The sequence below is a fragment of the Carcharhinus amblyrhynchos genome, chromosome 12, assembly GCF_965287045.1.
Source record: "Carcharhinus amblyrhynchos chromosome 12, sCarAmb.v2.hapA, whole genome shotgun sequence".
Lineage (NCBI taxonomy): Eukaryota > Metazoa > Chordata > Chondrichthyes > Carcharhiniformes > Carcharhinidae > Carcharhinus > Carcharhinus amblyrhynchos.
This window is the reverse complement of record NC_137335.1, coordinates 58,763,377-58,791,185: the sequence shown is the minus strand read 5'-3', so window position 1 is coordinate 58,791,185 and position 27,809 is coordinate 58,763,377. Positions and strand designations below refer to the sequence as shown.

The window sequence follows — 27,809 nt, the reverse complement described above, 5'->3', positions numbered from 1 at the left end:
GTTCCAGAGCTTTCTGAGCACGCATTATTCAGGCAAGTGAAACACTGCTGTCCAGAAGAACATGCAGAATGGTACTCCGCGGAGCTCCAGATTTCTGCACCAGCGATGGGATGCAGATTTCCGCTGCAGTTCCCTGCACAGACTTATTAACACAAAGAAAATGTGGGAAACATCCGCCTGCCTGTGCTTCTGAGGAAGGATATGGTTTCCACACAATGGCCAGTGAAAAGAATTACACAAAACTATGCGTTTTACCAAACAGGAAGTTTTGCTGGAACAAACGTTGCAGTGGCATATTGGTGCAATGTGGATTTTCACTCAAGCACAATAGCAAATTTTCACCTGCATGGAGACCGAGCTGGACTGTCACATGCTGACATTGGCCCCTAACCATCTCTGGAAGCATTCTTGCTAGCACGTCTCAAAAAGGAATCTGGGATCTCGGCTAAAAATCACATGCAGCAACCCCATCAGTTCTTTAAAATATTCAAATTCTTTTTACATTTCTATTGTATAAAACTCAGGTTATGAGCAACTTCTGAAGTAAGCTGGGTTAATAGAGGAAAGGGCTTCAACTTGTCACATCTCAGAGCCACCTTAAACCACTTAATGCGCAATAAACATCTTTTGCTGCAGACTGACAACCGGTTCGCAACTTCACGGGTCCAGAAATAACAATGAGGTGAATGGTCAGTTATGATTACGGCAAACAATGGCTGAGGAAGGAATGTTGGCTAAGACACCAGGAATTCACTACTTTTGTTTTTCAATAAAGCCCAGGGATTTTTATTACATATACATATCTAGGAGAACTAGTTTAAACTGCCAAGACCCCAAAAAATATGCTGATCTGAAAACCAGCCGGGAATTTAGACCTTGTGCCAAGGAGCTGGATTGAAAGTTCAGCTGGATGTGGCTCTATCATAACTTAGGTCACAGTTAAAATTCAAAATTCAAGCACTTTTATTGCAGGCTTCGCATTCATTTTCTAGCTCACTCTGTCGTTGAGAAAACATAGATTTCTTCTGGTGCATTTGATGGCATTTTGGACCCATTGCTTTTCAGGCCAAAGAACAATTTTCCTGGAAAGGATACAGTTACTTTAGGTATGAGAATAAAATTAATTGCAGCTGTGAAAATGGTGATTTCAGTCACAAATACAATCTTGAACTTACATTTTTGAACGATCAGGGACAGGAAACAGGCAGTTGCTTTAAATTATTGGTTTCTATAAGAAATGGCTTGTATTATACATACATAAGTCTTTCATATCTGGCAGCATGTTGGCACAGAGGTTAAAACTGCTACCTCAGAGTGCCAGGGACATGGATTTGATCTCAGCCATGCATGACTGTTTGTGTAGAGTTTGTACATTCTCCCTGTTTCTGGGTGGGTTTCCACCAGGTGCTCACATGCAAGTCATATTGAACCTTTATTATTACAAATCTTAAACTATTCTGGTCTCCATATTACAAAAAGGATACAGAGACAGGGAAGAAAGTGCAAAAGGAAAAGTGAACAAAGTACAAGCAGAATTCAAGGGTTATAGATGGACTGAACAGGCTGGGATCTTTTTGCTTGAGAGCCTTCACTGTTATGAAAGGGTTGGATAGCACCAACCAACATGGTGATGGGGTTTCCACTTGTGACTGAGTGTAAAATTAAGTGTAATAAAGATAATGTGGTCATTACAAATGCAATAAGGAGTGGTTAGAATATTGAACCTGGGTCATGCTGAAGTTAGGTATGTATGTAAGGGAGAAAGGAATGGAAGAATATGCAGATGGAGTTATTTGAAATGAGGTGGGGAGAGCCTCATGTGGATTACAAATATCAGCATGATCTGTTGGGCCAAATGAACTGCATCTACTCTGAAATTTTATATGTTTCTGTTAATATCCCCAATAAACGTCTTTCTCACAGATTGAAGCTGTCTAAACATGGTCTTTATTCAAAGCACTTGAATTTTATACTCAGCACATGCATGGCTAAGATGTATGAAAGATACTTACTGCAACTACATGATCAACAATAGCAGAATATTGGAACAATATTTGGGCAAGCACTTCAATCTATTTCAACAAGCTTGTGCTGCGTTACTGACAGGATTCTTCAACAGGCTAATATGCTCTAAGAATGTTACATTGGTATTTATTGGTATCTGTTCCATGTAAGTTGTGGTTGTTTGTACACCTCTACTTTTTTCATAGAATCATAGTATCCTACAGTGCAGAAGAAGGCCATTCAGCCCACTGAGTCTGCACAGACCACAGTGCCACTCAGGCCCTATTCCCGTAACCCCTATTTACCCTTCTAATCCCCTGACACAAGGGTCAATTTAGCATGGTCAATCCACCTAACCTGCACATCTTTGTACTGTGGGAGGAAACCAGAGCACACTGAGGAAACTCATGCAGACATGGGGAGAATGTGCAAACTCCACACCGACAGGCATCCAAGGCCAGAGTTGAACCCGAGTCCCTAACACTGTGAGACAGCAGTGCTAACCACTGTGCCACCATGCTGCCCTTTTTCCCAAGCTCTCCATTGGGACAATATTGCTCAGGGGGTTTTTATCTTCTCCAGTGTAAATGTAGAAATCCTGGACAGAAATGATGCAGGCTGCCCAAGAGTCAGATGTAAATGGGCACCAATGGAGCCGCAAGTGACAATCATATTTATTATTTCTGTCATTATGTACTTCACTGGCATTTCCAGTCAGCCACAAAAACTTATTGCTGCAGGAGTTTCACTGCAATAAGACTGCAATGGTATGATATCTATTTGGCGACATCCAACTCAGTGGAACAGAGACCAAACAGTTCATGATTTAGAATCAATGTTGGTCTATGTGCCCTATTATTCTTCAGGCTAATTAATATTTTTCTACCCCATCGCCATTTAAAAACTGCGATTTTGAGACTGGCATTTTCTGCAAGAATTTCCACATTTTGTGTGGATGTCTTTCGAATTCAGACTTTTTTTATTCATTCGTGGGACATGGGTGTTGCTGGCCAGGCCAGGATTTGTTGCCCGTCTCTAATTGTCCTTGAACTGAATGGTTTGTTAGGCCATTTCAGAGGGCAATTGAGAGTCAACCACATCGCTGTGTCTCTGGAGTCATTTGCAGGTCAATTCAGGTAAAGATGGCAGATTTCATACCCAAAAGGACATTAGTGTACCAGATGGTTTTTCTGACAATTGACAATGCTTTCATGGTCATCAATAAATTCTTAATTCCAGATTTTTTTTAATGAATTCAAATTCCACCATCTGCCATGGCAGGATTCAAACTGGGTCCCCAGAACATTAGCTGAGTTTCTGGATTAATAGTCTAGTGATAACACCACTAGGGCATTGCCTCTCCAAGATGAGGGTCAACCTGTTCCCTCACTTGTTCTACAGAATCATTATGAAGTAACACTTCATAATACAGTATGAAGATTACAAACAGAAAAGAATATATAACACACCCAGATTGTAGAATCTACTGCTTCTTGTTTCCCAGGTGTGTAAATAACATTTATAGCCTAAAGCATTTCACAGATAATTCAAAGCCACTCAGTGTGAAACAATATTCAACTTTAATAACATGGGCGTTGTCTTGGGACAGCTGTCCCATAAAATAAAGGCACAGAACTAAATTCTTTCCCTTGCCAGTTTAAATCAACATCACTTTGTTCTAACTTTCAACCACAGCATTGAGAAATCAAACAAGTTTGAACTGAGCTGTTAATTGGTGCACTTGTGATCTGGTTTGTGCTATGAAATTTTAATTATATCAGCAGTTCAAAATAGAAGAAGACAGGTGGAGGTGAAGAGAATTGCAGCATAATGCTTATAGATGAAATGAATCCATGAATGACAACTGCCAGCTGTCAGAGAGCTGTGCAGATTAGCAGCAGCAGTCAGAAGTGGCATCGTCTCATCTCCAATGAAGTATTTTGATTATCGCACACAATTAATTATTATCATAAGATTTGGTGAATCTCCCAATGTGGAGATCCGTTACTTAATTCAATATTGGGCTGCATCCAGTATCCAATGGGTCAATGCCATTGCTGCAATCGTTAGAATGGATTTGGCCTTATGAAGAAAGCTGAAGCAGGACAGTGGGGGCATTATGCATTCAGCTCCAAGTCCAAATATTTTTTTAATTACTTTTCAATGGGCGCCTGTCAGCTGAAAGGCTTTTGTGAGACTGGGCAATGAGCCCAAAACTTTTCAATAGTGTCTAATTAACGTAGAAGTGTTGATCTTAGCAAGACTTTGAAATGACAGCTGCATTATTCTGTCCCAACACTTACTACCATTTAACAATGAGAGACTAAAGTGTTTTCATAGAATCTTAAAGCACAAAAGAAAGCATTTGCCCTTCATGCTTGTAACAGCTTCTTGAGTGAGCTATTCAATTAATCCCAGTCCCCTACTTTTTCCGCATAGTCTTGCAAATTGTACATTTGAAAGCAAATGTGTTCTTCCCCTTTGAAAGGTGATATTGAATCCACATTCTTGAATGCAGTGCATTTTCAGATTATAACATTTCACTGTGTAAAAGTATTCTCATCTCCCCTCTGATTTTTTTTTGTCAATTCCCTTAAGTCTGTGCACTTGGATACTGACACCTCCACCAGGGGAAAAAATGGTCCAAAGAAGAAGAATAATGCAAGCTGTTCTAGTCTCTCCACATTACTAAAATCCTACATTGCTGCTCTCAATCAGGTAAATTTTGTCAATATCCTCTCAAAGGCCTTGACATCCTTTATAAACCGAAGGCCATTGTACTCCAGTTGATGCCTGACGGGTGTTTAATGAACATTTAACATAACGTCCAATTTTTTTGTTCTCCTTTCAACCCACAGCACATGGACTGCAGTGATTGAAGAAGGCAGTTCACCACGTTCTCAAGGGCAAGTAGGGATGGGCAATAAATGCTGGCTAGCCAGCGACGCCCATCCCACAAACAAATATAAAAAAATTGTATTCTTATTTATAAAACTGACCACTCTATATGTCAAGCATGCCTTATCACCTTTTCCTACTATCTTCAAAGATTTCAGTAAAAAATACTGAGGAACATCCTCCCTTGGCTCTGAACTTCTACCACAGTGGAATACTAGAGCAGGATATAGTGGAAACACTATCATTTTCCAGGATTTTCTTCAGGTCACGCACCATCTTGATTGGAATATATATTGGCTATCCTTCATTGGTATTGGGGCAATAATGTGGAACCCTGCTCCTCCTAACCCCCCAGAGATGAAATTGCGTGTACTCTTTCTTCACCATTTCACCCTCTCCACCACCTGTAGCACACTGTCCAATACATTCCCAATGTCTGCCAAACTATTTAATGTTTCAAACACATCATTTTTGCTTTTGCACAACAACAACGAGCAACAGATCGTAATGTTTCAGCTGAGGCAATGTACCCTGATCTTGCAGTCATAAAAGTCTTCCTCTCTATATTAGACCATCATTCCTAGTGTATCATTCAATGCGTTTCCTGCCACCTCTCTGTCTAATTCCCTCATGCCTCAACTCATGCTTGGGAAATATAGTGCAAGTGATAGGATTATGCTGAAACATGCTGCCACTGATGGTCCGTAACCAATTAGGAAAGGTATCAGAAATCCCTCACGTTAGTTATTTAGTCTCATTATTTTCCATTGCTGGGTGAGAAGTCTCAAATATTGGAAGCTGCTACTTTTTGTGAATTTCTTTTGTCTATAATCACATATTAGTGATATCACTAATCTGAATCCAGGTATCAGTGACAGTTTCCAATGGGTGTAATACAGGGGCATGCAATAAGCAATTACATTTTATATGTTAGTTTTTGTGGAGTCTGTGAATGGAAGAACACTTTCTGGAGAAGGCTGCAATGTACAGAGCAGCACATTAGTTCATGGGCAGTAACAGTGAGTAATTGAAGCACTTATAATGTGGTGTGAGGGATGAAACTGTTGCAAGTAGAAGACATGCTGATTACAGTATATTTTGAAAAGAATTACTGGCTCTTCTTACCTTGACTGATCTGGTACGATTGTTGAACTTTTTTCCAGCACTGAGTGGCTGTGTGTGCAGTAACTTAATTGATACTTTCCTGCCATTCGTTGCCACTGACCGACTGAAGCTTTTCTTGGGATCTTTATTTTTAGTAGTTCCTTCTTATGCTAACTTGCAAAGTCAGGGGCTTCTACCCTGGAGCTGACCTCATAATTATTTGAACAGCAGTTGCAAGTATTTCTGCGTTTGTTAGGGGAAAATTGAGTCTTACTAATTTAGTTGAATTCTATGCAAAAGAAACAAGTAGGATTGATGACGGTAGTGCATTGGATGTTATCTACGTGAATTTCAGGAAGGCATTTAACAAGTTCCCACATGGCAGGCTGGTCAGAAAAGTAAGATCTCATGGGATACAAAGGAAGATGGCATTTAAAAAGTATTTGGATCTGCACCAGAAGTGCTGTAACCTGCAAGGCTACAGAGCAGGTGCTGGGAAATGGGGTTAAAATAACTGGCTCATCTTTTTCCCCTTTGTTTGCCAGAACAGGCATGATGGGCTGAATGGCCTCTTTCTGCACTGCCATTTTTCTATGGCATCTAAATTTATAGATGCCATAACCTTTAAACTGCTACAACCCTTCAAAGGTTACAACAGCAGACCATTTCCTTCTCAGTAAGCATGGTCCCAATTAAAGGCATTTGCAACAAGTGAAGGTTAACCAGATCATTGTAACTTAAATGACCTGATAAGTGGCTTAGTGCCACTAGATGGGTATCTTTTGTGGACTGCCATACCTTCAATGAAAATTCCAAGTCTTCACATATCGGTGAAAAACACTATGGGCAAATATCAATAGCTTATTTTTTTCATAGAATCCCAACAGTGCAGAAGGAGGCCATTTGCCCCATCGAGTCTGCACCTTCTATGATCCCATCTGGGCCCTATTCCCGCAACCCCACACATTTACCCTGCTAATCCCTTGACACTTAAGGGTCAATTTAGCATGGCCAATCCACCTAACCCGCACATCTTTGGACAGTGGGTGGAAACCAGAGCAGCTGGAGGAAACCCCTGCAGATCCGGGGGAACCTGCAGAACTCTGCACAGACAGTGACGCAAGGCCGGAATTAAACCTGGCACCCTGGCACTGTGAGGTAGCAGTGCTAACCACTTGTCCACATCGTATGATGTTTATCAATCATAGAACAGTCCAAATCAAGAATGAAAGAGTATCATTTGCTCCTGTACACTGTAAAGTTGTTCCACCTGTTGCTTTCATGACAAGTTGACAGTATTTTTTGATAAATGAGGCAAATGGGATGTGTTGAGTTTCAATCTTCCAAGAAACAGCTTATGAAATTCAATAACATCGGGCAAACATGACCATTCACTTTGAAATCAGTCATATCTGATGATCTCTTACCACATCCTTTTATAAGGTAAGAATGGTCTTCCTACGCAGTCACATCAATGACTTTAGTATAGTAATTGAACACACATCAAATTCAAAAAAAAGACAGAGGTAGCAGTTTTTTTTTATATTTAATGTTTGGTCAGTGTTGAATGAGTTAACCTCAGTAGGAGAGATACAATTGGCCTCCACACCTTTGCGCAAGGGAAGGAAAGAAGCGACTACGGTTTCAGTTTATCATAAACAGAGTACTTAAATGGGGCTATTTTCACTTGACTTATTCATTGTTGTGCAGGCAGCATCATTCTCATTCTGTGGCTCCAGTGTTGAACCAGCTAGCGCAAAATGGGAAATGTATGGTGGAAGCAAACATGACAGAGGGCTGTAGCGATTTGGGCATTGATTTCACCTAAATAAAGTAAAAGTTTATTTATTAGTCACAAGTAGGCTTACATTCACACTGCAATGAAGTTACTATGAAAATCCCCTAGTCGCCACACTCGGCCACGTGTTCGAGCACACCGAAGGAGAATTTAGCATGGCCAATGCACCTAACCTGCACATCCTTTGGAATATGGGAGGAAACCGCAGCACCCAGAGGAAACCCAGGCAGATATGGGGAAAATATGTAAACTCCATACAAACAGTGGCCCAAGCTGGGACTTGTACCTGGGTCCCTGGCGCTGTGAGGCATCAGTGCTAACCACTGTGCCACCACACCACTCCTGTCTGATTCAGGATTGCTGCTTCCCCACTTTGATACCTGCCTGAAAATAGAGTCGTGTGAACCCAAGAAACAAAATTTTAAAAAAATTACCTCAATTTCCAGCATGAGCGAGATGGTAGAGATGAGAGACAGAGTGTCCCCAAGACATCTTAACATTGGTGAAAATTAAGAATTGTTATTTCAAAAGACAAACATGTAAAACAAGTATATTATCTATTATGAAATTATTTAAATTTAGCAAAAAAGATTGTTTGGATTTGTAATTATTAATTCAAAATCAGTGCAGCATATCCTGTTGTCAGCAGGAACTCCTATGTATTCCTATGCAAATAGTAAAGCAAGATTTAAATGGTCATAAGATGAAATCTGAAGATATTTTCTGCAAAGTGCACTTCAGACATTTAATGTTTGCATATCTATTGAATGTTGCAAATGATACATGAGAAAGGATCTTGAAAAGGTTGTAAATACACTTGATTCCATTCCGTGTTGAATTACCTGATCTCCGAAGTGGAGAGCAGTTTGGCCTCAGTATCCAGTGCAGTCCACTGTCAGACCAACACATGCTACAGATTAATAGAAATTGAGTTTACAGTCTCAATTCTGTTAATGGCAAGTTACTAATCTCAACTATGCCATTATGATAAAAAAAACACCAAATGGCAGCTAGGTTCATCCCCCAGTGATAGAAAAATCATTGGAACGCATTTACTGGCAGCTGCTGTTCTTCTCCTTTGACAAGTTGAAGAGCCCAGAAAAACATTGCAACATACTGCCTTTCTCCCTGCTCTCTTTTATTGGGAATACTGAGAATTACAAGAAAGAAACATTAAATCTTTGATAAATTTAATCAAAGTGCAATTCATATTACAGACAATCCATTAATGAATAAAGGAATTACATTATCTATTTTCCAATCTAATGGAATCTTCCTTTAATCTAGTGAACTTCGGAAATTTGAAACCAACACATCAACTATCTGACTTCTTTTTGAGACTCCAGGATGAAATCCATCAGGACTTGTCAACCAGCAGTTCAATAATTTGCAAGGTACCACTTCCCTGATGAATATAATTGAATTCCTCTCTCTCAATTACTGATTTACAGCTATTTCTGGGATATTACTTGTATCCTGTGTAGTGAAGACTAATGCAAAATACTAGTTCAATTCATCTGCCATCTCCTTATTTTCCATTACTAATTCCCCAGGCTCCGGTTCTACAGGACTAACACTCACTTTAACTGTTTTATTTTAAAAATATCTATAGAAACCCTTATTGTGTCTTTATATTACACCCCAGTTTTCTATCTTACTCTAATTTTTCAATCCTTACTAACTTTTTAGTTCTTTACTGTTTTTATATACTGTCTAATCTTCTATCCTGCCATCCACCTTTGCACAATTATATGTTGTTTCTTTAAGTTTGAAATTATCTGTAGCATTTTTTGTTAACAACAGATGGTAGAATATACCTACGTGTATTCTTAAATATCTCCTTAAATGTCTGTCACTGCAGCTTTATTGACTTATCCCTTATAAGTTGCTGATTCACTTTCGCTAGCTCTACTCTCATGGCCTTGTAATTGCCCTTATTCAACTTTAAGATATTAATCTTAGGCCCACTCTTCTCTCCCTCAAATGAAATATAAAACACATTCATACTACAATCACTGCTATCAAGGAGCACCTTCACTATGGGATCATTAATTAATCCCATCTCATTGCACAATACCAAGTCTAGTATAGTCCCCGGTTAACTCCAGAATGTACTAAGAAATTACCCTGAAAACAATCAGTTGAACTGTACCTTTATGCATCTGATTTTTCTAGCCTGTATGTAGATGAAAATATCTCTGATAATCACCATACCTTTCTGACAAGCTCCCACTATTTCTTCTTTAATACCTTGTCCTACCATGCGATTACTGTTAGGAGGCTTGTATTCTCCCACAATTGATTTTTTGTCGTTATCATTCCTTATCTTTACCCAAATCACTTCTATAGCCTGATTTTCTGAACTTAGGTTTATTGTGATAATATTGTCTTTAATTAACAGAGTCTTCCCTCCACTGTTTCCTAAATTCCTATTCTTCCTAAGTTACAAAGCTTTGTTGTCATTTTTATTATTTTTGTAACTTCTAGCTTTATCTGTCACTTTACTCTTAAGTTTGTACTCTATCCCTTCCTGTCACATTCTGTTTATAATTTCCCACATTAATATCTTTCCCTGTTACCTTGTCTCTATATCTTCCCACATTTGATCCCTTGTCCCCACTGAATTCTTGTGGTCCAGCACATCCCTTATTTCTTGATAGCCATTAAGGTTGGAACCAACCTTGACTTGATGGGCAATATATAATAGCATGCTAGATGCAACAGTAGACAAGCTTTAGAATCCTTGGTGAATCTAGAGACAAGGGTGAATCACAACACCAAAAGAAGGTTATAGACAGGACAACATTGTCCTATCAATGGTTCAGAGAAAAGCTCTGTAGCCTGACCACATCTAAATAGGAATGGTGGTTAACAACCTCGAACAATAAATGGAGTATCAATGAACATTATCCTCTTTAACTATGTTAAAGTCCAACACAAGTCAAGAGACAAGAAAGTGCAAGCATCTTTTGTCAAAACAATTAATTGAATGATTCTACTATACCTCCTCTCAAGGCTCCTAACAATATAGGTATACATTCAACGAATTCTTAGCTATACCAGCGATACGAACACAATGGCTGCAAGAGTAAGTCAGAAGCTTGCATCCTGTAATGAATCCATGCCTGATTCCCCAGCATCTCCACTTCAGAGTTATGATAAAACAGTCATTAAACTGCATGGGCGTAGCCACAAAATTCAGTCCAACTTCATCCACAAAGTTCACACAATTGTCACTGGTCTGAATATTGATGTCCATCATCACCAATAAAAGCAGTCAGAAAGAGGTCACAGCAGTCAAGTTGAAAGAAAGTACAGATATAGACTCCAAGCTAAAGAGAGTTATTACGGCTTTGTCAGAGGCAGATAGTGCCTTACAAGCCTGGTTGAGTTCTTTGAAAATGTGACTAAATACACTGATGAAAGAAGAGCGGTAGATGTGATTTATATAGACTTCAGCAAGGCGTTCGATAAGGTCCCCCATGCAAGACTTTTTGAGAAAGTGAGAGGGCATGGGATCCAAGGGGCTGTTGCCTTGTGGATTCAGAACTGGCTTGCCTGCAGAAGGCAGAGAGTGGTTGTACATGGAGGTCAGTCACCAGTGGAGTGCCCCAGGGATCTGTTCTGGGACCCTTGCTGTTTGTAATTTTCATAAATGACCTGGATGAGGAAGTGGAGGGATGGGTTGGTAAGTTTGCTGATGACACAAAGGTTGGCGGTGTTGTAGATAGTTTGGAGAGATGTCAGAGGTTGCAGCGTGACATAGATAGGATGCAAGGCTGGGCAGAGAAGTGGCAGATAGACTTCAACCCAGATAAATGTGTAGTGGGTTCATTTTGGCAGGTCAAATGGGATGAAGGAGTATAATATCAAGACCCTTAGCAGTGTAGAAGATCAGAAAGATCTTGGGGTCTGGGCCCATAGGACTCTTAAATCAGCCTTGCAGGTAGAGGATGTGGTTAAGGTGGCGTATGGTGTACTGGCCTTCAAGAATCGAAGGATTGCGTTTAGGAGTCGGGAGATAACGTTGCAGCTTTATAAGACCCTAGTCAGACATCTCTTGGAATACTGTGCTCAGTTCTGGTCGCCTCATTACAGGAAGGATACGGAAGCCATAGAAAGGGTGCAGAGGAGATTTACAAGGATGTTACCTGGATTGGGTATCCTTATGAGGATAGGTTGAAGGAGCTCGGTCTTCTCTCCTTAGAGAGACGAAGGATGATAGAAGTGTATAAGATGTTGAGAGGTATAGATCGGGTGGATTCTCAGAGGCTTTTTCCAAGGGCTGGAGCGGTTGCTACAAGAGGACACAGGTTTAAGGTGCTGGGGAGTAGGTACAGAGGAGATATCAGGAGTAAGTTTTTCACTCAGATGTTGGTGGATGAGTGGAATTGGCTGCCTGTTGGTGGTAGTGGAGTCAAATTCGATAGGGTCTTTCAAGAGATTTCTGGATGAGTACATGGAACTTAATAGAATTGAGGGTTATAGGTAGGCCTAGTAGGTATGGATATCATCAGCGCAACTTGTGGGCCAAAGGGCCTGTTTGTGTTGTAGTTTTTCTATGTTCTATGAGAAAGAGCTAAAGGTCAGCAGGCAACCAAATGTCAGCAACTCCTTATTATGGTGGCACAGTGATTAGCACTGCTGCCTCACAGCACCAGGGACCTGGGTTTGATTCTCGGCTTGGGTCTGTGTGGACTTTGCATGTTCTCCACATGTCTGCGAGGATTTCCTCCAGGTGCTCTGGTTCCTCAGGTCTTAAAGATGTGCTGGTTAGGAACATTGACCCAAAAAGGCACTGGAGTTGTGGCGACTAGGGGATTTTCACAGTAACTTGGTTGCAGCATTAATGTAAGCCTTACTTGTGACTAATAAATTAATTTTATGGGCTTTTTGGCACAGTGCTATTCTGCTTGACACTGCTGAGAATCTAAATTTGTGCTTGAAGGTGAAATTTGAGTGTACTTGGAAACCTAGAGCAAAGGATTCTCAGAGACTGAAACCCATTGTTGTTGCAGTGAGGGGAACAACATTTACAGAGAATTCCAAGGCAAGATCTTCAAATGTGGACAGTGAAACCATTGTCATTAAGACAAAATTTTCATGAGACGGGTTGACTCACAATGTGACAAATGTCTGGGTGGGTTGCTGTGAAAATCCATGGAATCTGCATCTGTCATTTACTTTGGAGTGTGGCGTGTCTGATTAGTTTTCCTGTTAAGTGACATGTATCTCATATTTACCCTATGCTAGAGTATAAGATAGTTAGCCGTTTGCATGTGTCTGCAAAGATATTGCTGGGGTAAAGGAACAGTGTGACTTGATCATTTTCTTGTGTTAGTACTGAGGTCTTTCCAATCTTTTTATCTGATGTAATATAACTTATTTTTCTTGTTTAATACATGATTTATTCTTTGTGTTAAAACATCAGCAGCAAATTCTTATGCATTTGTTCAGTAAGTTACCACTAAAAGAAACCAAATTAGGATTCATCAAGTCAGGTTTCACTCTGGGACCTGACCTGTCCAGAATTAACAGTTGGGATTAAAACAGTAGCATCTTCCTCCTCTTTGATCTCTATTACAGCAGCAATTCCATGGGAGCATCATGGCCTGCAGGTTCATCCCCAAGTCATTCGGTACATGACCCAGTCAGCATGACATTTCTTCTTCCTTGTTGATTCAACATTTTGGAACTCCTTGCCTTAATTACATGGGCTGCAGCAGATAAAGGGAAGACCTATCACTACCTTATCAGGACAACAATTACAGTCTTACCAACGTTGCCATATCCCAAGAACCAACTTTGAAACTGAGTAACAAGATTTGATCGGAGAATATTGAAAAGTCACCAACAATCAAATTTTCACTCTGATCACTTTTATTTGTTTTTTTCCGCATCAATTTTTATGGCATTTGTCAGGAATGCATGAAAACACAAAGTTCTAACATCAACACATTGGAAAACCCTTGGTCAATCATATTTCCCTTACAATCATTGAGTGTTTTTAATACAGCAACATATTTCCCACCTTAAATTCCATAAGTTATTGCAGACCGATTCATCAATTCAATGGTTGTTTTACTGTTAGTTGGTAGCTGTAAGGCTCTTGTATGTCAACAGCATTCCCAGATAGCACCTATTATACACTAAAGGAGCTCTACATGTTTTTAGAACCCATCTAGGCACTTTCTCTAGATTGCTGGATGCTTGGTAATTAGTTAATCCTGAGTACAGATTCAAAGGGAATGACAGTTCTGATCCACTTTGGAATGGCACGATCTGGTAAACACTTGAATTCACACTTAAGACTTAAGCACACTTAACAACATCTAGAATTACTAATCATAACTTCTCATTAAACCAAAAGCATTGGATCAACATATCAAATAAAGATGCCGTTTATTCTATGCAAATCAAAGTATAAATAAGTTCATTTGGACACTTGCCCTTGCATATTGTGAGTGTTTTTCGCCCTCTTGTATAGCAAGTACAAAGTGAATCTAAATTTTAAACAATGTCCCAGGTCTAGAAAAATAGGAAAAAAACCCCAGAAAACACAAATCTATACTTTGATATCCTGATAGTGTACTTTAAGTACCACATTATTCCATGGCTGATCATGACCAGATTTAACACATAGCAACTGTTAAGATGTGTACTCCATGATGATGCAGCATAAAATATAAACATGGTATCAACTTGTCCAACTTCACCAGACTAGGAAAGAATAACCAACCAGCCAGTTTTTATTTGACCGAATGCTAGAGTTATTTCAAATGGTTGATTTTCTTTAAGATGGTGAACTGCTCCTAATACATGTCCATTACTGGAAACTAACTTTTAAATTAAAAAAAATACAATCAGAAGATGTGTGTAGACTTGAGATCACTTTACGAGGTATAGTTTTAATTCATCTGACAACAAAAGTAAGCAAGCCTACTTCAAATAAGAGATCACAAAAATGTCTACTGGATCACCAGACACTGGTGATATAAAGACATTGCATATTTAGTATTCAAGAAGGCAGTGCCATGCTCATGGCAGTCGTGGTTTACCAGAAGACTCTGAGAGTCAATCTCATTCACAATTCTTGGCCACAAACAGGCCTGCTAAAATGACCATTAATTTTGACTGAAGTTAACAGTTGAAGTTGTTTATTATGCAATCATTTAAGTTCAACTTGAAAAAAATGCTTTATAATACAAAGCAGACTCATTTCAGCATACCCCAACCACAGAAGTGTTTTTTTCCAGTATTTACAGTCTGTAACTTCTGACTTTATTTAATTAATTCTTTTACTAATACCTACTTTAACTGTTTGCAATTTCTCCCCAAGAAGAACTTTGGCCAGTCATGAAAGTCACTCGACCCTTGCAAGTGATGCCCTTGGGAATCTTTCCATCTTTGCAATGGAAGATTAGACCAGAATTAAACAAATTCAGCAGCCCTATTCACTATACTCAGCCACTATTCCTCATCATATAAGCCAAGAATCTCCTCATTTGTTTTGAAATTTTAAGACACTGGCGCGTTTTCGGTTGGACCGTCTGCTGGAGAAGATGGAGCATTCTGCTCGATGCTGCTTCCATTTGATGGTAATGGTGTTTTCTCTGTCACTCGCCACTGTATGATGCTGGTGTCTTTTCCTCCTGTCGAAATTAGGTGACCATCACTGTAGGTGAAGCTGACATTGGTCACATGACTACTGTGTGCACTGTAAACATGGCTTGGAGCCTGGAAACACATGACAAAGGATGGTTTGGTCAATGGAGGCTCTAGACCTGGATTTATAGATGCATAAACAGTTTGTAACTGAAGGATTATACAACGAACAATGGGAAATTAATATTTATACACAATTTATCTGCAATCACAAAGGCTTGTGGCTTTCAAGAAAACAATGTAGCTACGTATGTTAGCCTTCATGATATTGAAGATTTATTTATATTGCAAGGCAAATGTTGAATATGGGAATCCAGTACATAAAACATCTAGTGTGGTGTCCGGAAAATGGACAGTTTCAAAAATAGAGTAAAGGATAACCAGGCAATCTCCAATGATAGAGATGGCAATACTGCAACATAGGATGTCAACATTCCTGTTTGAATACTATTATTTGAAAATCTCAAAGGTAGATGTTACTGTACTCCAGCATATATGAAACTGCATCATAGCATTTTTATATCTACTCAGGAACATAGGTTGGAATTACATTAGAGAAAGAAACATCGATAAGTAAAAGAAAGACCTGTGTGCGTATTCTGAGAAGTTAAAATTATCCCACAGAAGTGACTGATCCATTACTGAGGTGGCTTGGGTATTTTTACTAATGCAAGTAACGTATATGTATGAGCAACTTTTTATTACAATTACATAGCATAACATTAACATGACTTTAGCCAGCATTTGGTGGGACATGGAATGAACATGGAGGAAGTTTGGTGTTATTGGGTTAAGTTATTGGGTTAAGTTGTTCTTTCCAAGATTTTGTAAGTATTTACATCAAAACACATGTAAATCTATTTTTGGTCTAGGACTAATATGGAAAAACTGGGTTTAAAGAAATCTTATTTGTGCTCACAACGGTTTAATTGGACATCACATATGACATTTTGAATAAAACCAATACCACAATCACAAACCCAATTTTTCCCTATCTTTGGGCTAATTTCAGACATCCACATTTTTGAAGCAAAGATATAGAAAAGATTACACTCATATGTTGAGTCTAAGTGGTTTTATGTGTTTTAATTACACAATATGGCTAATTTTGGTAGTGTTCAATCTGTAAGTACCTTTGCAGCTTTCTCAGATTATATTCAGTGCCTAGATCTGCCGTTTTATTTTATTAACAGGCAGTTTTATTTTCAAGCTACAGTATTTGGGGAGGTGGTTGTATTCTGTCACTAGACTAGTAATCCACGGTAATGCTCTAGTGACTGGGGTTCATATCCCACCATGGCAGATTCTGAATCTGAATTCAATAAAAATCTAGAATTAAAAGTCTAATAACAACCATGTTGATTATTATAAATACCCATCTGCTTTGTGGAAGGAAATTTGTTGCCCTTACCTGGTCTGGCCTGTGTGTGACTGCAGGTTCACAGCAACGTAGTTGACTCTTAAATGCCCTCAGGGATGGGCAATAAATGCCGGCCTAGCCAGCAACATATATTGCATGAACAAAAAATATTCTAATTTTTCCTGAATTCGCTCTTTGATGACAGTAGTATATCGATGGAATGTAGTTTTGCTCTTCCCCAAAAGTCTATTTAATCAAAATTGCTCAATTGTTGAGTATATTGAAGGCTGATATAGATAAATATTTAATCTCTCAATGAATCAAGGAATATGTGGACTAAGCAGGAAAGTGGAATTGAGGCAGATGATCAGTCATGATTGTATTAAATTGTGGAGCAGGCTCAAAGGGCCATGTCATCTTCTCCTGTTCTTATTTGTGTTATGATCAAATAACCATCATTTTGTGAATGGAAAGATATTCACAGACATTAGGCAAAGGGATCCCATGATGCACATTACTTGCAGCTTTCAGTTCCACAGTCTGCCATTAGGCAACTGGGAACACCATTCTGTAAATTGGTTCTTAATATGATTCATTTGAACACAGCACAACTGGTCAAGGACTGTTCAAGGATAAAATGACTGGCAGATGTAGAGCTGAAGAATGCCTTTTGTTTTAAGGCCAGATAGGTATCCAACACATGTGGCAAGCCATCGTGATGTTTGAAAGTTTCTGAAGCACAGCAATAAATTTTCTCTACCCAATATAGAAATCTATTGGGACATATTCCATTTGCTCAAGTATAAAGAGTTTAAGCTGCGACAATTTGGGTTTAAACAATCCCCTTCCCTTTTTCAATGGTAACTTCCAAAAAGGAATACTGGATATATATTTCAAAAGGAACAACTTGCAATGTTATGGAGTGGGGTGGGGAGGATTGGGGGGAGAGAAGAAACAGCCTCTTCACAAAGAGTCAAACAATCTCCTTCTGTGCTGTACTATTCAAAGATTTACAATCCTCAGCCTTCTTTTTCTCTTGAAGAAACCAAGCTGTTCATTTCTCCCTCAAAGGCATAACCCTCAGCTGAGGTAGCATCCTTGTAAATCTCTTTTGCATTCTGGTGAAATATATAACTAGAGCTTTAGAGAGGGATTTAAACTGAATAGCAGGAACAAGAGTTCATGTGAGATGAGATTTAGAAATATTAATGAGGCAATACTACAGGAAAGGATATGAGGAACAATAGCCAAAGAATGTGACAGCGCATACAAACATTCCAGCAAATAAGGTGAAAGAGTTGGGAAAAATGGTTTAAAAAATTACATTAGAGGCTCTTTATCTGAATGCTCATAGCATTTAACAACAAGGTGGATGAATTGATAGCACAAATAGAAATAAATGAATATGATACAATAGCCATTGCTGAGACATGACTCGTAGGTGACCAAGATTGGGAATTGAATGTTCAAAGCTATCTGACACTCCAGAAAAATTGGAAGAAAGAAAAAGAAAGTGAAGTAGCCCTGTTAATAAAGAATGAGGCAAGTTCAGTCATGAAAAATGATCTTGACTCAAAAGCTCAAGATGTTGGCCATGACGTAGTTGCCCCATTGATCATGGGAACAAATCCCATTAAGGCCCCTAAATCTTGGTTTGAGATCTCCCCATCCCCTGTCAATGACATGATCAGGGGAAAAGTGTGAACCTGATGTCCAATATTTTAATAAATTAGCATCTACATACCAGCCTTGATGTCATAATATCCACCCAAGCCTTATTTGCCCACCCAGTCAGTGTGACGTCACAAAGGGAACAGAGCTAAGTATAGCCCTTGGGTGGTGAGGGACATGGCCTGGCAGTGGCAGGGACTGAGCCATGCGAGGAGCCCCATTGGGTGGTGGTTCTTATGTGTGGCAGGCAAGAGATCCCAATCAATGCCTGTGAGTGGTGGGGACAGGGACAAAAAAGGCATTGCCTATGAGGTGGGGAATGTTGTCATTGTGGCAGGGGAGGGGGGAGGAGGTGCCCTGATGTTGGAGATGGGGGGAGGCTCTCTGTTGGGGGGCAGGGGTGGAGAGAATGGGGTAGACATTTTATTTAAGTCAGAGTTTGGCTTGTCCTTTTCTTGGGATTCTTGTCTTTGCTGGTGTCTTTAGGGCTCACCCCTCAAACTGACAGCGTGAATCTCGCTTCTGCTTTTGAAATATAGGGTGTTGTTTATTACATCAAGGAAAGCCAGATGTGAAGCCTGCAAGATTCACACCAGTTTTCTCACCTGAACCAACACGCTACATTTTTAGGAAGATTCTGCCTATAGAACCAGTGTGGTTAGAGATACCTTTATATTTTTCTGCTCTCCAACGCCTCCATATCCAGGTTATAGAATGGCAACCAAAATTGCACCAAGTTCTCCAGATGTGATTTATCCAATAATATGTTTAGCATAACTTCTTTACGTTTCAAAACTGAGTGATCAGTTTGCTTTTGAGGTGATCTTATTATCTATATCATTCTGAGGAGGCTTGACAGAATAGAAGTAAGAGGTTATTTCCCCTCGTCCAGGGATCACTGCAACTTTTGGTGATTTGTGTATTTCTACTCAAGATCCTTATGCCCCTCTAGCCTACTTAGCTTCTTGTTTTTCAATTAATATGTTCCTTATTTTTCTTACCAAAATGCAGTACCTGACAATTGTGTGTGTTGAAATCCACTTGCCCATTCAGCAATGCTGTAACCTGTTGCAATTCTCCTCAGGGTTGAATAACCCTCCCAATTTGGCATCATCCACAAATGTAAAGGTTTCGTTTTGTATTCCAAAGTTGAAACTGTTAGCAATAGATTGGGAACAAACAGTCTCTGCAGTAATCCCAATTCCCACTTATTGCGGTCAACAGCGTAATTCTTCAAAATTCCTTTTCAAGTTGAACATTGATAAACTGAGTCAGGGAAACTGGAGCTTTGTAATGGCATTACTATGTCATTGTTCCCTGCTTCCAAAGATCTGGAGAATAGTGCCATTGTATAGTTTGCATTAAAGAAACTGATTACAATAAGTTTTACATATAAACAAAGTGACGTACCTTTAAAATAAAAGGTATGGTATAGTGGTGTTCAGGTTTACTCATCTAAATTTCATCACTGGATTTAAGCCCTGATTTGACTGTGGCACTGTAACTTTTAGCTTAGTAAGAATGCATAGGAAACAAAATATTATTCACCTTAGGCTTAGAAATGGGGTATTGAAAGATGTGGACTTTGCAGAAATCGTCAGCAACAGCCACCACTTTTTTGCTATGTGATCTGCAAAGTGCATTAATATCTGTTCCGTCCGAGCCTTCAGGCCACACTCCTGTGAGGAATAAAAAACATGCATCATGTATATTCCCACCAGTTTCCAAGCAACGAAAGGACGTTCTTTTAAAAAGTGAGTTAAAAAATCTACTTGGTTTATCAGTCTTATGGAAAGTAATCATGGCAACCAATGAATCCTTGAGTCATAAAGAAGGATTAGTCTTCCAAAGGATGTCTTGCAGAAATTATCACTTTCTGTATTGACAAAAGTATTATAAGCTGGATATGTTAATAAGAATAAGCAACTAATTATATGCTGAATAACAGTACCTTGTCATGTGTACATAGCACTAAGGAAGCTGCAATATTTAAATTTATAGATGTATTGGAGGGTTGGGGGTAAGTAGATCAGGAAATGTGGGGGGCTTACCACTGTATTTGTATTGCTGCTCCCACAGCCTAACACTTCATTCAATCTTAGGAACAAAACAAAAACACCTGGATGCTTTTGGAATTTGCCAAAAGAAATTGGTACTTTGTAACTTTCTGATACCCATTGCTTTTATAATACCAACTATTTCACAAATTTTTCTTTTATAATTGAGTTTCTTGAATTGTCGAAGGCAGAAGGTTTGAAAACATATTGCGTCGATTTTAGGTAATTGTCAATTCATTTTTCTGAGCAGTGTTAAATACTGTTTACAATTACAATGGTTGAAGATCATAGCCAAGTCTTTTGCTGAAATCTTGCTGCTGTTTACGTCAGCGAGTTCTTATTGTCCTGCTGAAAGCGCATGTTTCCCAGCGGTAAGGGGCTCAATGGAAAACCCCATTGAGACAACATCAGGACCATAAGATCCCACTGCTGCAAAACACACCCTCTATTTTTCCAGTGTGATGTGACAAAGCTTAATTCAAACATCTACAGTACTGCTTAACTAAATCAATACATGCTGCTAATCACTTCCTTTATGGCTAAGTGAGGAATGATTAGTCTAGACCTCATTTCCTTGCTATTTTTACTGTACTAATTAGAAGATAACTACATGTGAGTGATGATGATGCAATAAATCTAACTGTGGGTTCAAACAATATCGGTTTGAAGGTGGTTGGTATTTGTAATTTTCCGATAATAGCCATTGTTAAAGCAGGATCCATTATAAAAAATAAAAGGGAATTGGACACTGGCTTGAAAGAGCAAAAACTTAAAGGACATAGGAAGTGAGCAGAAAATGAGATTGGACTAGATAGCTTGTGGAGAAAATCAAGTAAATATATACGAGGCAGTTTGTTTCTGTGCTGTAATATTTCATAAATTTACATTTGTACCTGGACAGTAAGTTATAGCTCAAAACATGTCTCTGACTTGTGTTATTTAGAATATATGTAGCTTCATAATGTTGATTCATGTTTTGGCCAGTATTTATATGATTAGAGTGTTCATATTCTTGAATGCAATTGCGTACAGACAAAGGGAACCAATGCATGATGAAAAACTATTCTGTAATAGATTATTGGGATATTTATTCAGAGTAAACATATTAGAGAAATAACACTTAGCTCCACTGATTAAAAAACTACAAATGAACACTGAATTTCCATTGGTACTCTCCCACTTGAGCACCATAAATTTGATGAAAATGCCACAGAAACCTAAAACATTTGTGTAGAATTTTCCTAAAAGTTTCCACATCTCATCTATTGAAATTATGGTGATAAAATAGGAGAACCCTGATGAAAATTCAATGTTAGTGTGATTTCTAGTGATAGATCAAGAAGGATCCACTTTAATCCTTGATCTACACTAATTCAGCTGCTGAGCTGGGTTGACAGATGAAGAAAAAAACAATTTGACAAGTGGCTGTGAGGTGGGTGGGGAGGTGGGAACCAAGGGAAAATATGGCCAGAACTTCTCTTTGATGCATAATGTACCTATGTATGAATATCAAGCGATGACAGCTCAGACTTAGCTATGATTCCCTCCACAGAGCCTATTCACAGTGCCTAGATTTACACACGAGCAATGACAAATCGAGCATAATACTGGGGAGCCAACAATACTAAGCCACAAATCATTATGGGTTAATGTTCAAGTTGCAGCTCTCTGCACAAGATGTGTGTTTTGGGATCTGGCACAAATCTCTCAAGATAAAAGCTGCTAAGTTTCACAAACTTGTCCTTGGCCCCAGTGTTATTAACTGACCATTTGACAACATGATGATCAAAAACAAGAGAAATGACAGCTTATGATGTTTTGGGTGTGGTCCCTACATTAAAGGGATATGCAACCTAAATACCATAATTAGTGTTTTCTGACATTCAATATTTCTTGTTCTTATTTTGGAGTTCCAGCACTTGCAATTTTTCTTTCTTTTATTGTTCACTGTTCATTAAATTCATCTCTTATTGCCGTGGAATCAACGCATTGAAACTGCTCCCTTAAAGAAGAGATGAGGGTTTGATGGCAGGAAAGGGAAGATGTCAAGTCAAGGAAAACTTAGGAATCCTAAAAATGGTTGGGGCAACAAAGCAGTATATCAATTTTTGTAACGACAAGCAGACTGGGACAGAGTTTAATGGGCTTGGTGCATCAGCAAGTAAGTTTCATGCAAAGAACAGTGGTTAAATAAAACAAAAGGCTCTTCATTTGAATACAGCAAGCATTTGGAATAAGAAAGACAAACTAGTGACACAGATAAATGGTTTTGAATTAATTACTATCACAGAGATATGACTACAAGGTTGGGAAAAAATATTTCAGGGGATGAAACATTTAGAAAGGACAAGCAGAATGCAAGAGAAGAAGCAGCAGTAGTTCTATTAAAAGGATGACGTAAGGGCAGAAGTAGTAAGAAAGGGATCAGATGACCAGGGTGCAGAATCTACAAAGGTGAAGAATAACAACAAAGGTCAGAAATCATTGCTGGACCAAGAGCGTTCAGCAAGAAATAATTGACACTTGCAACAAAAGCAATGTAATAAACAAGGAAAACTTTAATCTTTATATAGATTGAACAAGACAAATTGGCAAAGGTAATCTGGAAAATTAGTTTGTAGAATGCTTGCGCAACAGCTTCCCAGAACAATATGTTATTGAACCAATTAGTGATAAAGCTATTTTAGGATGAGCATTGTGTAATGAGGCAGGGATATTTAGTAATCGCATAATAAAATATTCTCTGGGAAAAGTGATCATAATGTAATTGAATTCCATATTGGGGTGAATTGTGTGAATTCCCCCACGCCTGTAGAAAGGATGGTCACAAACTGACCAAATTTAAAGGGGACTGTCACACAGTGACATCCTATTGCAGGTAACTTTAAAAAGTTGAGAATGGGGCTTCCATCCCTCAGTGCCATGCATGTGATATGCTGGCAGCTCTCAGTTCAGGCAGCGCCAGAACTCATGCTTTGACTGTAAGTAGTTGCATGAAAAAGAACATGGAGTTCTGAGTGAGCTGAGTCTGGGCTTTTTGGACTGGAGTGATTGGGCACCTGAGGGAGAATTAGTGGAGGTCAAGTTTTCAAGGCCACAGTAGGAGGGATAGGGGGAGGGGTTACCATTATCAGAGTGGTGGGGAGTTGCCTGCAATATGCACAGTGGACCCCTGGAAGGTTCAGCTTTCACTGGTGAGAGTAATATGGAAGTGGAAGTGGTTTGAAGTCCTTAATTGTCATTTAAATGGGCAGTTGAGTCAAATGGACCTAAGGGCAAGCAGCATAATGGTTGCCTTACTCATCCACTGTATTATCAGGCACAAGTTGGGAGTTGGCAGGAAGGCAATGGGCAAGCTGTCATATTTTACATGCTCCTGTTGAAAATATGTTCGGCGGGTGGGGCTGTAAAATGCACCTAATTTATGTTTGAAAGCAACATTTTCATGTTTAAACGAATAACCTTAAATTAAGGCTATTTCCTGGATATGAAGGGAGAGCTTGCCAAGGTTGATTGAGTAAATGGATTAAAAGGCCGGGTGGGAAATAAACAGTGAGAAACATGTAAAGAAATGTTTCACACTATTTATCAAAAATATGATTTGATACAAAAAAATGAAAACGATCCATCTGTGCCTTCCCAAGGAAAACAAGGATTGCACTAAATTAAAACACGAGGCTTATAATATTGCAAAAGATAAAAGTTTGAAGATCGGAGATTTATAGAAATCAGCAAAAGGACAACTAAAATTTGATAAGGGGAAAAACAGAATGTAAATGTGAATGAACTAGTCAGGAATATAAAACACAAGACGTGTTTTTAGAAGTAAATGGAAGAAAAGTAGCTAAAGTGGTCCCTTAGAGACAGGAGAGATTAAGCTGAATGAAGAAATGGCAAAGATGTTGAACAGATATATGTGTTTCTCTTCACAGTAGAATACACAAATTACATAGCAGAAATAAAGGGTAACCAAGGCGCTACTAAGAGCACAGAACTTAAGATAACGATCAGTAGAGAAAAAGTAACAGCAAAACTTAAGGGACTAAAATCTGTCAAATCTCCCATTGCTAATAAGACTTCTGGCATGAAGTCCTATCTCTAGATTGGCTTCCAATTAGTGGAGTCAGGAGCAAAGAGAGGAAGTTTGATGAGGACTTGTCTGTTGAGGTAGTATGGGTGGAGATTAGAAATAGGAGAGGAGAGGTCACCCTGCTGGGAGTCTTTTATAAACCTCCAAAAAGTTCTAGAGAGGTTGAGGAAAGGATTGCGGAGACGATCCTGGTTAGGAGTGAAAGTAATAGGGTAATTGTCATGGGGGACTTTAACTTTACTAATATTGATTGGAATTGCTATAGCTCTAGCTCGTTAGAGGGGTCAGGTTTTGTTCGAAGTGTGCAGGAAGGTTTTTTGACTCAGTATGTAGATAGGCCAACTAGAGGTGAGGCTATATTGGATTTGGTGCTGGGTAATGAGCCAGACCAGGTGCTAGACTTGGAAGTTGGTGTGCATTTCGGTGATAGTGACCACAATTCGGTTACGTTCACCTTAATGATGGAAAGGGATAGGCATGAACCTCGGGTCAGTAGTTTTAGCTGGGGGAAGGGTAATTATGAGGCTACTAGGAGAGAATTAGGAAGCATAGGTTGGACTAGGAGATTACAGGGACTGGGAACGTCCGAAATGTGGAATTTTTTCAAGGAGCAGCTACTGCGGGTCTGTGATAGGTATGTCCCTGTCAGGCAAGGAGGATTTGGTAGGGCTAGGGAACCGTGGTGTACTAAAAAAGTTGATTCGTTGGTTAGGAAGAAAAAGGAGGCTTATGTTCGGATGAGGCTTGAGGGCTCAGGTAGTGCATTAGAAAGCTTTAGATTGGCTAGGAGGGAGTTGAAGAGGGAGTTAAGAAGGGCTAAAAGAGGACATGAGATGACTTTGGCTGATAGGATTAAGGAGAATCCTAAGGCGTTCTATAGGTATGTCAAGAACAGAAGGTTGGTTAGGGCAAGATTAGGGCCAGTTACAGACAGTAGAGGGAAGTTGTGTGTGGAACCGGAAGAGATTGGCGAGGCATTGAACCAATATTACTCTTCGGTGTTCACGCAGGGGGACATGAATGTAGCTGAGGAGGACACTGGGGTGCAGGGGTGTAAAATAGAAAGTACTGCAGTTGATACTGGGGATGTGCTGGATATTCTAGAGGGCTTGAAAATAGATAAGTCCCCTGGTCCGGACGGGATTTACCCTAGGATTCTCTGGGAGGCTAGAGAGGTGATTGCAGAGCCTCTGGCTCTGATCTTCAGGTCATTGTTGGTCTCTGGTATAGTACCGGAAGATTGGAGGACAGCGAATGTTGTCCCATTGTTTAAGAAGGGGAACAGAGACTTCCCTGGGAATTATAGACCGGTGAGTCTTACTTCTGTTGTGGGCAAGGTTTTAGAAAGAATTATTAGGGATAGGATCTATAGTTATTTGGAGAGTAATGAATTGATTAGAGACAGTCAGCATGGTTTTGTAGCAGGTAGGTCGTGCCTTACTAACCTTATTGAGTTCTTTGAGAAAGTGACCAAAGAGGTGGATAGGGGTAAGGCAGTTGACGTGGTATATATGGATTTTAGTAAGGCGTTTGATAAGGTTCACCATGGTAGGCTTCTGCAGAAAATGCAGATGTATGGGATTGGGGGTAATCTAGGTACTTGGATCAGGAATTGGCTAGCAGATAGGAGACAGAGGGTGGTGGTTAATGGTGAATATTCGTCATGGAGTTCGGTTACGAGTGGTGTGCCTCAGGGATCTGTTTTGGGGCCACTGCTGTTTGTAATTTTTATTAATGATCTGGATGAGGGTATAGTTGGGTGGATTAGTAAGTTTGCTGATGACACCAAAGTCGGAGGTGTGGTAGATTGTGAGGAAGGGTGTCATAGACAAGTTGCAGAGCTGGGCCGCGAGGTGGCGGATGGAGTTTAATGCAGAGAAGTGTGAGGTAATTCATTTCGGTAGGAGTAACAGATGTGTTGAGTATAGGGCTAACGGGAGGACTTTGAATAGTGTGGAGGAGCAGAGGGATCTAGGTGTATGTGTACATAGATCCCTGAAAGTTGGGAATCAAGTAGATAAGGTTGTTAAGAAGGCATACGGTGTCTTGGCGTTTATTGGTAGGGGGATTGAATTTAGGAGTCGCAGCGTCATGTTGCAACTGTACACAACTCTGGTGCGGCCGCACTTGGAGTACTGTGTGCAGTTCTGGTCCCCACATTACAGGAAGGACATGGAGGCTTTGGAGAGGGTGCAGAGGAGGTTTACTAGGATGTTGCTTGGTATGGAGGGGAGGTCCTATGAGGAGAGACTGAGGGATTTGGGGTTGTTTTCGCTGGAAAGAAGGAAGCTAAGAGGGGATCTTATTGAAACATATAAGATGATTAGAGGTTTAGATAGGGTGGATAGTGATAGCCTTTTTCCTCGGATGGAGAAAGCTAGCACGAGGGGGCATGGCTTTAAATTAAGGGGGGGTAGTTATAGGGCGGATGTCAGGGGTAGGTTCTTTACCCAGAGGGTGGTGAGGGATTGGAATGCCCTGCCTGCTGCGGTTGTAAATGCGCCTAGTTTGGGGGCGTTTAAGAGATCTGTGGATAGGTTTATGGACGAAAAGGGATTGGTTTAGATTAGTGGGTCAGTGTTTTTTTTTAAAAACTGGTCGGCGCAACATCGTGGGCCGAAGGGCCTGTTCTGCGCTGTAATGTTCTATGTTCTAAACCTGCCTCTCAACTAATTAGGGCCTTTAGAAAACATGTTACATCATTAATGCTGACACAGTATGGGACGAAGACTCAGGAATTATTGCCCATTGAGTTCCAGGCCCTGGTTATAAAATAGAGTTTCAATCTATGCACTTATTATACATGCATTTTTTTAGAATTCCAAAAGACAATGCATCAATTGCAATTTTCAAAAATACTCTTAAGAACATAAGAAATAGGAGCAGGAGTAGGCCATCTAGCCCTTCGAGCTTGCCCCGCCATTCAACAAGATCATGACTGATCTGAAGTGGATCAGTTCCACCTTCCCGCTTTCTCCTCATAACCCTTAATTCCCTTGTCTATCAGAAACTTATCTACCCGTGAGTTAAATATATTCAGCGAGGAAGCCTCCACCACTTCAATGGGCAGAGAATTCCAAAGACTCACCACCCTCTGAGTGAAGAAGTCCCTCCTAAACTGCACCTCCCCACCCCCCCAGATCCTAGATTGGTTCCAGGGTT

The 27,809-nt window shown here is 39.7% G+C and overlaps 1 protein-coding gene across 3 annotated transcripts in view; it reads right to left on the bottom strand.

Annotated features, from left to right (window-relative positions):
* Positions 1-13,666: 13,666 nt before the first annotated feature.
* eml4 (EMAP like 4) overlaps positions 13,667-27,809 on the bottom strand; it is a 264,862-nt gene continuing 250,719 nt past the window's right edge. For all 3 annotated transcript variants that reach the window (XM_080200602.1, XM_080200601.1, XM_080200603.1), the window contains 2 exons: positions 20,049-20,179; positions 13,667-15,541 (listed from right to left, as the gene is read on the bottom strand). In XM_080200602.1, the coding sequence (XP_080056728.1) occupies positions 15,323-15,541; positions 20,049-20,179 (350 nt within the window). In that variant the 3' untranslated portion in view covers positions 13,667-15,322. The remainder of the gene's footprint in view (positions 15,542-20,048; positions 20,180-27,809) is intronic.